This window comes from Suricata suricatta, chromosome 12 (assembly GCF_006229205.1).
Source record: "Suricata suricatta isolate VVHF042 chromosome 12, meerkat_22Aug2017_6uvM2_HiC, whole genome shotgun sequence".
In the NCBI taxonomy this organism is placed as follows: Eukaryota; Metazoa; Chordata; class Mammalia; order Carnivora; family Herpestidae; genus Suricata; species Suricata suricatta.
The window spans coordinates 55,962,525-55,974,997 of record NC_043711.1 but is presented as its reverse complement, the minus strand read 5'-3'; the positions used below and the strand labels follow the sequence as shown (position 1 = coordinate 55,974,997).

General features: G+C 51.9%; 1 protein-coding gene across 3 annotated transcripts in view; it reads right to left on the bottom strand.

The window, feature by feature from the left end:
* Nucleotides 1-14: 14 nt before the first annotated feature.
* PODXL2 (podocalyxin like 2) overlaps nt 15-12,473 on the bottom strand; it is a 51,249-nt gene continuing 38,790 nt past the window's right edge. For 2 of the 3 annotated variants that reach the window (XM_029918341.1, XM_029918342.1), the window contains 4 exons: nt 3,977-4,133; nt 3,406-3,467; nt 968-1,147; nt 15-554 (listed from right to left, as the gene is read on the bottom strand). In XM_029918341.1, the coding sequence (XP_029774201.1) occupies nt 342-554; nt 968-1,147; nt 3,406-3,467; nt 3,977-4,133 (612 nt within the window). In that variant the 3' untranslated portion in view covers nt 15-341. The remainder of the gene's footprint in view (nt 555-967; nt 1,148-3,405; nt 3,468-3,976; nt 4,134-12,473) is intronic. The other variant, XM_029918343.1, reaches the window with a different exon arrangement.

Sequence of the window (12,473 nt, the reverse complement as noted above, 5' to 3'; positions counted from 1 at the left end):
TCTGGCAGGCAAACTGGATGGGTCCGGCGTTTTCTCCCGGCGGCTTTAATAGGGGGGTCCCGGGGCGCTTGGCCGGGGAAGCGGGGCCGTTCCGGGACCGGCTCCTAGGGGCGCCAGGTGGGGATGGGGAGGGCTGTGCCGAGACTGCTCTGTGAGTCTGTGGGAAGCGGGAGGACCCCGCACCGAGGGCCGGGCTGCGGGAGAGCTGCCGGGGCCGGGAGGGGAGGGGAGACGCGGCCGTGCTCTCCGAGTCCGCCCCGCTCGTCCCGGCGCAGTCCCCACGGGGCGAGGGCAAGGCTGCGGGCTCACTGCGGGCCAGAGCCGCCGGAGGGCGGGCACCCTCACAGGTGTGTGTCCTCCTCAAACACGTCCGAGTCCTCGGGGTCCCGCTTGCCCCCCATGAGCGCGCTCCAGCCCCCAGGGCCGTTGACGGCCCCGCCGCCGTTCAGGCTGGGTTGCTTCTCCTGCATCTCCGACTGGCTGTCGCTGGCCACGTCCAGCGTGGGGTTGTCGTGGCAGCCGTTCTCTACGAAGCGCAGCTCCTCGCCGTGGGACTGTGGCGATGGGAGAGGGCTGCTGGGCAAGTACTGTGGCCCAGACCCCGACCCGCCCATGACCTTGAATGCGTCTGCTCACTGTGAAACCCACCGCACGGAACCGCCAGCCGGGACCTCCGCAGATGCCTGGCTCCTGCTGCTCTGTTCTCTGAAACTCCTAATGATCCTTTGTGCTAAACTCCCATGGCCTCCCCCATGTCACCTTATCACTCCCAACAGGCCCCCACTGCACCTCTAGCACCTACCACAGGGCTGGTTCCCTGCGGTGACGCGTTGGGCGCCAGGCTCTGGACAAGCAGCTGACCACGATGTACCCCATCCCAGGACAGTTGCTGCCACCCCGCCTTGTTGGGCTCAGTCTGCACTACAGGCACCGCCCCCAGCCCAGCCCGCGCCAACCCCACGCTCACCACGTGTTTGAGCTTGGGCAGCCGCCGCTGCCAGCAGTTATAGAGCAGGCCCAGCACGATGATGATGACGCAGATGGCGCCGATAACCACCAGCACCACGAAGAGTGTCCCGTAGTCGCTGCGCACCTGGCTGGCCCGTGCCTGGCAGCTGCTGGTGGTGGAGTAGTTCTGGATGCCGATCTGGGGGCAGGAGGGGCCAGCCTGGTCAGCTGAGGTGCTGGGAGCCCCCCCCTCCCCCCACAGGCCAGGGGACAGGCTTGGAGAAGAGCTGGCAGACTCCCGACTGAGCTCCCTTGGAGGCCCAGGCTGTGCCCATCTGGGAGTCTGACCCTACCTCTGTCCTATCCCCAAGCTCTCCATCCCATGCCTCCATCTGCAGCCTTCCTGCACATTCCCACCGTGGCTCTGCCCTGACTCTGTCCCTGCTCAGGCAGATGTTTGGCTCCACTAATGAATCAGGTCCCTGAAACACAGTTTCCACCTTGGGGGTGGAGGTATCATTCTAACCGTTATGGGCTGCAGACAGTGTAGCCCGGGGTCCAGGGACAGCCTGCATCCTGGGCTACCACCAGCCCCCCAGCTTCCTCCCTTTTTCCACTGAGTGGTCCCCAAGGGCATTGGGCTGCCCAGATCCCCCCTCCCCCACAACACACATACATACACATAGCAGGCTGTCTTGGATGGCTCTGCCTTCTTGGTCCCAGGGGCTGCTGTGCCCACAGTGGGCCAGGCAGGCACTGTCACCATACATTAGCCTCTCTGGCAGAAAGCAGGGAAGGGGAGGTGCCATCCTCATCCAATGACAGGTGCCAGGGAGAGGGTGGTGTCTCCCAGTTTCCAGGGCAGGGACCTGGGAACTCCCCTCTGCTCTGGCCCCCCCAAAGGGTCCATCTCTTCCTGGGTATCTGTGAACATCCTGTTTAGTTACAATAGTTAGGTCTCCAGGACCGGCTTTTTAAGTTCTCAAGGATCAGTTTCTCTTGCTAGAATCACCCACCAATGAAACTGCTAAATGTGCCCACTACTAGACTTCCAGAAAGACACAGTGTGCCTTCTCGCCAAGGCAGTCTGCAGTGTCCAGTAAAGCCAGAACACCCAGGGACCGGGAGAGGAGGCAGGAATTTTCTGTGGGGAAAAAAAAGATGAAGGCCGACCCAAGTTTCTGCCAGTCCCCCTGTGTTCATGAGCCCAGAATTTCACAACTGGAAAGGCCCTCAGGAACCATCCAGGTAGTGAGGACGGCCTCATGGCTGAAGGCCTGGATTCTTATAGCATCTAGGCCTTGTCCAAAGCCTGGCTCTGTGGCTTAGAGGCTGTGCATTCTTGGGGGTGAGGGGGGTGCCTCCCTTCTCGGGGCTACAGGTCTCATAAAGGGCACTTGCAGTACTCCACAGGTACCTTACAAGGCCCGGGGTGGCAGTGAGGGCTAAGTGAGAGAACCCAGCGCACTCTGGCACTTAGTAAGCACTCAATGGGCTTATCAAAACCACCCCAAGCCACCACCACCACCACCTTTCCGCCTGGCATGTGACAGATAGGGAGGCAGGGCCCATGGTCACAGCTCATCTTTCACAGCTGTGGCGTGCGGCGCAGTCATCGAGACTAATGCCAGGTCACTGGGTTTCTTGGGGAGTACAAGTACTCTGAATGGAGATAAATGGTGGCGGTGCTGAAGAGAGGAGGCAAAGAACACATGGTCTTGCCGTTCAGAGAAAGTACAGCAAGGGCCAGGAGGACCCGGGAGGAGGACGGGGGGGACCTGCTCCTCCCAAAGGCCCCCGGCTCTGCGCAGCCTGATGGGGAGGGGGCGGCGGTTAGGTGGTGCAGGAGGAGAGGTTGGCCAGCCTGCTCTTCGGCCCACGTCTCCAGCATTGGCCATGCAGCTGGTCACCTGCACCGGTTCAGGGGGCTCCTTGAGATGGCAGGGCGGTCTCCGGAGCCGGAGCCAGTGCCCACTCCCCAGCAGCACCCCTCCCACCAGGGCTGATGGTCTCTGAGCTACGTTCATGCCTGTCTTTCTGTGGTTTCTGAAACTGCCTTACTCTCTACTGCCCACCTCTCCACCCACCACCAGGCCTCTGTCCCGTTCCAGGGCCAGACATGATGCTGCTCCTGCCATCTTCCCAGAAATTCCCACTTACCAGTCCAGACCCCCTTCGGAGGTCCCCTTCCTTCTGAGTCCTGCTCACCACCCCCCTCCCCGCCCTTCTTGCCCCCGGCCATGTCACCAACTGTGTGGTCATGCACACACGTCCGTACGCGCTCTGTCTATCCCATGGGAACTGTGTCTTAGGACGGCCAAAAGCAGGAGGTACCCTGAGCAAGAGCATAGCATCGCTCCTTCACACCACCACACAGGCTGTCCCCTGGCCTCGGTGAAGGCGGCCCTGCTTCTGGGCTCTAAGGGACAAGAGGGGAGCAGCTCCCTGCCCTCTTACCTCCACCAGGTTCCTGCGAATGTCGCCCAGCATGGAAAGGACATCTTGAGTGGGCACCACCCCTGAGGGGGACACCATCGTCAGCACAGCTATGGCCAAGGTGCCCCAGCTCCCTGGGACGGCCTCTGGCGGGCCTCCCAGGACCCTGCTTCCCAGCTCCTAGCCCCGTGCAGTCCTCAAGGTACATGTGCTCCTGTGCTTGCTTCTCGCTGGCTGACTCATTAAGGACTGAGTGACTGCCGCGTGACATGTGTAACACCAGCCGGTCACTCCCACAGTCCCACAGTGCTGCATTCTGAATGTGCCCCCTCCATAGCCTGCCACCAATAAGTGTACGCCCCACCCATGCTGAAACCACACATTCCCCCCCACCCCAGCCGGCCGATGTTCACACCCCCTTCCCTTCTCCAGTGGGGTCCTCATCCTGTTCTCCCAGAGGTCCACGTTCAAAGCCCCCCGCTGTGTGTTTTCCCGTGGTTCTGCGGACCTCCTGTGGCCCTCAGGGAAGGTGCCGGTTTAGTGCCGCCCCCTGCTCCCCACCCCCCCCCTTCTGTGTGCCGGCCCGGCTCACCCTGCTCGCCCACCAAGGTCATTAGCAGGTGCTGCTCCTTCTCGCTGGGCTTGCTCAGGGAGATGTGCCAGTCCCCGTGGTGGCCACTGCCGTGGCGGGGCAGCACCTCCTCCACCAGGGCCAGGAGCTGCAGCCCCCGGTGCTGCCGGAACACCTCCTATGGGGGCCAAGAGAGAGCCCGTGCTCAGGGCCTAGCCCCACACCAGCCTCCACCCTCCCAGAGGCCCAACGCCAGGAAAGGCCATCTGGCTATTCTGGAGGGGACCACGCTTGCAGCTCCAGAGGCCCCTGGAGAGGCTGTGAGCTTGGCATTCGGGGGAAGCCATGGGGACACCAAAACGTACATCTGATGGCTCCTGCAGGTGTCTAGGGGGACGCAGGAGGGCCCAGGTCTGCCCAGCACTACTCACAGCTGACCTGGGAACAGATGCACCCCTGTGCCACAAGGAGTCTGCGGAGCAGGCGTCTATGGGTCGGGCCCGGGTGTTCAAGAGTATAGTGAGAGGGGGTCATGGGAGCAACGGACCAGAGATGCACATGGCCACACAGCCAGCAAACCCAGGCAGGGAGGCGGGGAGCAGGGACATAGCCACCTCTTGCCTGTCTTTGCAGAGATACGGCCCAAAGTTGGGGAGTTGAGAAGTCTGGGTACCCTTCTGGTGGCAGTGGTGACCAGAGGAACTAAAACAGCTGTGGTTAGAAGGGTCAGCCCTGCAAGCAGGGGCAGGGCCAGGGGGAGGGCTCGAAGGAGACTTCCTCCCCATCGGACACTCTCTGGTACTGTTTAGCTTTTCCTGCTCTTACATAATTAAAAAACAAAAACAAGAGGCAGGCACTGGCCAGGAACTCCCTGAGTGGCAGAAATCCAGCTGGGCCCCTGACCTCACCCTGGCAGGGGAACGACCCCCCACTGGCCCTGTGGCCACTGCTCATGCCCAGGCTCCTCTCCAGAAGCTTCCCCACTGACCCGTAATCCCTGCGCCTGGCCTCCATCTTCCAGCAATGCTCTCGCTAGGGAGCCTCCCTGGTCATTGTCCCAACCTAAAGGCCACCAAGGAGACTGAAGTTCCTTGTTACCATGGCAAATGCCAGGTGAACACTCAAGCCCTGGCACTTGCCAGCTGAATGGAAAGCCAGGTTAAAGCCAAAGTTCTGAATCTGGGAGAAAACTGGTGCCTGGAGAGAGCCGTGAGCAGAGAGGAAAGCCCTGTTCCCCACATCGGTCTGACCGTCTTCATGCACATGTGTGTGCATGGGGGGTGGGGGAGATGCATGCACCGTACCCAGCAGCCTCCCTGCTCACGAAAGAAACACATTCCTACCACAGGCAATGCCTCCCCCCGCCACAGGCCTATGATCCCTGACATGTGCACGTGGCATGTTTTCTGGGTCAAGATGTCTGTCTGGCTTAAGCTCAAAGACCCACAGTGTCTATTCTGGCAGCATCCAATGACTGTGTTTCATGCCAGTTATTTGGTAGATGGACACTGAGTGTCAGTGGCCTAGAGAGAAAGCCCTGAATTTGGAATAAAATCTGGGTACAAATCCTGGTTCTGGCATTCACTGGCTCCGTGACCTTTAGCAAAATACAACACCTCTCTGAGCCTCTGTTTCCCCATCTGCAAACACGGGGTTTGGTCCCAACACCCCGGATTAAAAAAGTACTTATTCAATCACAGGTGCCAGGATGACTGGACAGTCCTGTATAAAGAAAAAAATGTACCTTGAGTCATACTTCACACTACAGTCAATTCCACATGGATTTCAGATCTAAAGCTTTTAGAAGGAAGCCTAGAAAGCTATCTATCTTCATGGCCTCCAAGTGGGCAAAGATTTCTCAAGTGGACCCGAAAACACTAACCGTGCAGGAGAAAATTGGTAAGTTGGACTATTTTCTGATCAAACTTTTGAAAACTAAGAACTTCCATTTATCAGAAGGTACTGTTAAGAGAGGAAATAGGCAGGGGACCCGGGGGGCTCAGTCAGTTAAGCGTCTGACTTCAGCTCAGATCATGATCTCACAGTTCGTGATCTGAGCTCTGTGTCAGGCTCTGTGCTGACAGTTCAGAGCCTGAGGCCTGCTTCGGATTCTGTGTCTCCTACTTTCCCTGCCCCTCCCCCACTCATACTCAGTCTCTCTCTGTCTCTCAACCAATAAATAAACATTAAAAAATATTTTTTTAAAAGAGGAGAAAGGCAACCCACTGCATAGGAACAGATATTCATGAGATATGTATACACACACACACACACACACACACACACACACACTTCACAGAGATCTCATGTCCAGGATATATAAATAATTCATAGAAATGAATTTTAAAAAGTCAAGATAACCCAATGGGATCCAATGAGCCAAAACGCCAACGAAAAGGTGCTCAAGTCCACAAATCATCAGGGAAATGCAAATTAAAAGCACAAAGTGCTACCAGTGCACAACACACCTTGAGAAATGCTTAAAATGATGACAATTCCAAGGTTGATGACAATGCCAAGGTTGACAGAGACATTGGCACTCATGCCAGAGGCAGCATAACTGGGGGCCAATATGGTGGGAAGCCACTGGACAGCTTCTGTTCAAGGTGGAGTATACAGACCGTGCTCCTGTACTGCCACAGTGTCACCCAGAACTGTGTCCATAATGCTCATAAGCTGTCTAAGAACAGTCACAGCACCATATGCCCAAGAGCCTGAAGCTGGAAATTACTCAAAGGCCCAGCACCATTGGAATGGATGCATCAAGGGACCACTGGACAGAATCATAAAGGAACAAACTTCCTGTGTGTGGCCATCTAGATGAATCTCAAAAACAAAACGCTGAATGCAAAAAGCCAGACAAAAAGGATTACCTGCCAAACAACTCTGTTGACATAAAGTTCAAATGCATGCCAAATCAGTATATGATTACAAGTCAAGAAAATGGCTCCCCCTTGAGGGAACTGTGTCTGGAAGGGAGAATGAGAAGAGCCCTGCCAGGGCAGATCACGTTCCGTGTTTTGATGTGGGTAGTGATTACATGTGACAGTCTTTGTGACAGTCCTGCCGCTTAGCATCTTGCACTTTTCTGGATGTCCACTGCAAGCCCTCAGGGCTGTTGCTAAGGGCGGCACACACGTGGGTGTAAGCCATCTTCCCTGCTGGCTCCTTCCTGCACCGCACGGCACGGCACGCCGTTCCTCCCACAGCAGGGGCTCCAGGTCCCCTGCTACCATCCAAGCACCCATTTCCAACGCCCTGAGGTTACATGAAACTCCAAATGTCTGGTATGGTCCTTATGGCAAGTAGGAGGGGACACGTGACCTGGCCGTCAGATCATTTTGACTGGGGCAACATAGCAGTCAGGGCAGGTAAAAGTCCTCCTCTCCCAGCTTGCTGTAAACAGAGAGAAACACTGGAAAACAACAAAGGCAGAAACTGAGGGAACTTAAGGCCACAAGAGTGAGCAGGTGCAAAAACTGCAGCAATTTCTGGGGGCCCAGAAATGGAACCGGGGACCTGGACACTTGGCTTTCAATGCCCACATTCTCTTGGCACATGTGAGAGGAAGGAGAACAGAGCACCAGGATGGAGACTGAAGCCCCAAAGAGCAGTCTGGGTTGGGGGAACTGTAAAGGGCTCTGCCATCCACCCAAGTCCATGCGTAAGGGGGAAAGGTTATCCAAGATCACGGAAACACTCAGGCTTGGGGTGCCCAGGCGGGGGTGGGGGAGGTGTCCATTGGTTAAGCCTCTGACTCTTTAGTCTGGCTCAGGTCATGCTTTCACCATTTGTGAGATGAAGCCCCACATCAGGCTCTGCAATGACAGCATGGAGCCTGCTTGAGAGTCTCTCTCTCCCTCTCTCTCTCTGCCCCTCTCCCACTCACTCATGCTCTCTCTCTCTGAAAAATAAATTTAAAAACATAAAAAAAAAACCCAAACCAGGTTTGAACATCACCTGGGTGTGGAATCCAAATGTGCAGGCCTTTGTGTTATAAGACCCAAGCCAAGAAATTAAGATGAAAGCCAGACTAGAACTCCTGGAACTTTCTCAGAGTTTCCCCAAAACCACTCTTTTAGAACTCCTTCACAGCCCAGGGTTGAAGAGAAGGTCACAGTAAGTGATGGCCCAGAAAGGTACCAGGTACATAGCCACAGGCGGAACACCACCCCAGGATGCCGGGCTACTGAAACAAAAGGAAAGAAATCATCAAGTTACTATGCTTAAAATAACTCAAAAAACGAAGGACAGAAGCCATAATGAAAGAAGGGAACAAAATGAAGAACAAAGGGAGGGATCTGGTACCAAAGAGAAATTCTTAACATACAAAACAGTTATCTATATTAAAGATTCTATGGATGAATCAAGCAGAAGATTAGATACTGCTGAAAGAGAGTTATTACTTTGCAAGATAGAACTGTGAAACCGTTCATAATGCAACAGGGAGAAGCGCCAGGGTGGCTAAGTCGGTTGGGTGTCTGACTTGATTTCAGCTCAGGTCAATGATCCAAGGTCATTGGATCGAGTCCCGCACTGGGCTCTGCACTAAGCATTGAGCCTGCTTGGGATTCTCTCTCTCTCTCTCTCTCTCTCTCTCTCCCTCTCCCTCTCCCCACCCATGCTCTCACTTTAAAATAAATAAAGTGGAAGAAAAAGAATGCATCAGAGAGATTTTAAAGAGAGAAACATGAAAGTGTTAAGAGACGTTGTAGATAGAACAATAAGGCCCAATAAACTTGTAACGAGAATGAGAGAGAAATGGGAAGTCAGTAATATGTAACAGACTGCATATGCAACCCCACTTCTGGGAATTTACTCTGAAGATACATCCCAACAGCACAAACACACATACAATACTGATGCTCACCCAAGGAAAATGTAATGAATAATCTATAATACATATACATAATGGAGTATTATTCAGTTGTAAAAATAAAATGGTTGAGACTAACCCCCATGGACTAACCTAAGTGATTTCCAGAATATCCTGTTAAGCAAGAAGAATAAAACGCAAAAAAGTAATGCTATAGATTGAGTTGGGTCCCCTCCCCCTGCCACCAAATCCATATGTTGAAGTCCTAACGTCCAGGACCTCAGAATGTGTTTGTAGATAGGGTGTTTCAAGAGGTAATTAAGTTAAAATGAAGTCATTAGGGTGGCCCTATCCAATGTGACGGTGTCCTTACAAGAGGAGGGGATTAGGGACACAGACACACACAGAGGGACAACCCTGTGAAGACATTTGTGTTTAAGCCACCCGGTATAGTGCTTTGCTGTAACAGTCTATCAAGCTAATGAAAATATAAATAGTAGGCTACCTTCCCTGCAAGAAAGAATGGAAAAAGTTCTACAGCTATCTGTTTATTTCTATAAAAAGGAAGGATAACCAGAAACTAATGAGATCTGTTACCTAGAAGGAGTGGCTGGGAACAAAGGCGGGAGGTATCGGGGAGGGGGTTTCCTCTGAGAATGCATTTTTGTGTCACGTAGATGGCTGGAACCTCATTCATGCTTTACATACTCAAAAATACAATTCAGGGGCGGATGGGTGGCTCAGTTGGTTAAGCATCTGACTTCGGCTCAGGCCATGATCTCACAGTTTGTGGGTTTGAGCCCTGTGTCCAGCTCTGTGCTGACAGCTCAGAGCCTGGAACCTGCTTTGGATTCTGTGTCTTCCTCTCTCTGCATCTCCCCTATTCATGCTCTGTTTCTCTCTGTGTCAATAATAAATAAACATCAAAAAAATATTTAAAAATATACAATTCAATCAACAAGGGTGGGGGGATCTAAAATTGAATACAAACAGAAACAAATAAACTTAATTATATTTCAAATGCATAGTTATTCCCACCAAAAGGGGGGAAATAAACTTAACTCAGTTAACCTCGGAATCATCCAAAGACAAACTTGCAGACGAAGGATCAATTCCTCTCCAGTTGCCTCTTCGTCTAGGTCCTGGCGAGCCAGTCCTCGGTGCTGAAGAGCTCTGGCGGGACCCTCAGCCCCCGTCCTGGCGCCTCAGGGCTCCTCTCAGTCGGGCAGGTCGCTTCCCTGCACCACTACCAAGGATTTTCTTTTGCCTTCTAGAACTCAAAGACCATACCTCTCCGTTCACTACTTTATCTTCCCACTTTCTCTCCTGGATTTTCTCCACAGGCTCCTTTCTTGTCTCCTCTGCATGGACCGTCTCTGGTATCACAGGTCAAATAAGAAAAGCTGTAGGTCTGCACTGCTTTATTTCTAGATCTTGCAGATCAGATTCCGGAAACTGAAGCTGTGCCTTGCAAGACTTTCTTTGAGAGGCTGTCAGCACTTCTCTCCCTGGCTATTTCTAAGGATGTGTTCTCTGCGAAGCTCCATCATTTTTACAAACATTACTCCTATTACTTTTCAACAATGTCAAGGTCATTGAACACTTGACATTTAATTTCAGATTAAAGACTAAAACATGAAAACTCAATGCCATTCCTGATCCTGGGTGAGACACTGGACCCTGGTGAAATCTAAAAAAGGTCTTTAAATTATATGTTTGCATCAGTCAGTGTTGACGCCCTGATTCTGGTAGTTGTGCTGTGGGGAGCTGACGGACCAGTCTTGTTCTGAAGACACACACACTCGTGTTGAAAGGGAGGAACAAAAGGAAACAATGCCTTCAACTGACTCTCAAATGCTTTGAAAAAATGTTAAGAGTTGGTTAATCTGGCTGAAAGATAACACAGGATTTCTCTGTATGAATCTTCTGACATTATCTCAGAATAAAAAGCTACAAAAACAGAACATGAGAAAATTAAAGACGTTCCTTACACTAATGAAGGCTGATACACATATATCCATGCAGAAAGAGCTGCTAGCAGATGTATTTCAGAAGAAGGTAAGTAAATTCAGAAGAAAGGAATAGGGATGTGAAAAGATGTGCAAGCAAAGTAACGAATAAATATATTGATAAAGCATATAAGCACTGGCTTTTTTTTTTGATGTTTATTTATTATTGAGACAGAAACAGAGCATGAATGGGGGAGGGGCAGAGAGAAAGGGAGACACAGAATCTGAAAACAGGCTCCAGGCTCTGAGCTGTCAGCACAGTACCCCAAGCACTGACTGTTAATAATGGTGACTAATGCTCAGTATCTTCAGAGAAATGAAAATCAAACCCATATGAGATTCTACCTCACACCCATTAGGATGGCCACTATTCAGAGGCACCTGGGTGGCTCAGTCCATAAAGCAGCCGACTTCGGCTCATCATGATCTCACAGTTTGTGAGTTCAAGCCCCTCGTCGGGCTCTGTGCTGACAATATGGAGCCTGGAGCCTGATTTGGTTTCTGTGTTTCCCTCTTTTTCTCTAGTCCTCCGTGCTTGTGCTCTTTCTCTCTCACAAATAAACAAACATTAAAAAAAATTTTTTTTAAAGGAGCCCTATTAAAAAACAACAACCAGAAAACAGGGAATGCCTGAGTGGCTCAGTCAGTTGAGCATCCGACTCTTGGGTTTTGGTTCAGGTTATAATCTCACAGTTGGGTCAGTTTGAACCCTGCATCAGGCTCTGTGCTGATAATGCAGAGCCTGCTTGAGATTCTCCCTCTCTCTCTCTCTCTCTCTCTCTGCCCCTCTCTCACTCTTGTTCTCTCTCTCTCTCTGCCCCTCTCCTACTTTTGTTCTCTCTCTCTCTCCTCCCCCACCCTCCCTCTCCCTCTCTCTCAAAATAAATACACTTAAAAAACAAAACAAAACAGAAAACAAATGTTGGTGAGGAGGTGGAGAAATCGGAACCTTTGTCCACTGCTGGTGGGAATGTAAAATGGTTTGGTCACTAAGGAAGACAGTACTGAGGTTGCTTAAAAAAATAAAAGAGAGTCACCATATGATCCAGCAATTCCATTTCTGGGTGTATATTCCCCAAATCATTGCAAACAGGGTCTCAAAGAGATATGTGTACACTCATGTTCGGAGCAGCACAACTCACAACAGCCAAGGTCGGGGCACCACCCAAATGTCCGCTGGCCGATTCGGGGATAAACCAAATGTGGTCTGTGTGTACCATGGAATGTTATTCAGACTTAGAAAGGAAGGAAACTCTGACACCAGCTACAACAGGGATGGACCTTGAGAACATTCTGCTCAGAGAAAGCAGCCAGCCTCAGAAAAACAAACACTGTAGGATTCCATTCATAAGAAAGAGTAGTCAACTTCTCAGAGACAGAAAGTAGGCTGGTGGTTGCTGGGGTCTGGGTGAGTGGTTAGTGGGGACAGAGAAGGTTCTGGAGATCCGTTTTGTTGGGGCCCAGCAGGCAAAAATTACCCTCAAACAATATTTGGCCTCCTGGGCCACACATGTGGCTTCTATTCATCCTGTCTGTGATTTTCTCATTGCTTTGTAAAGAGACATATACTTTTAGGCTTTGAATCAACTTGGTTCGGTCAGTGGCGCCAGCCCTCCCCTTACTTTGCTTTCTAGCTCTTTGTCTGCTGTTGGGAGTAAACCTCAAGCCTCTGCCAAAAGATTTGCCTATTAGA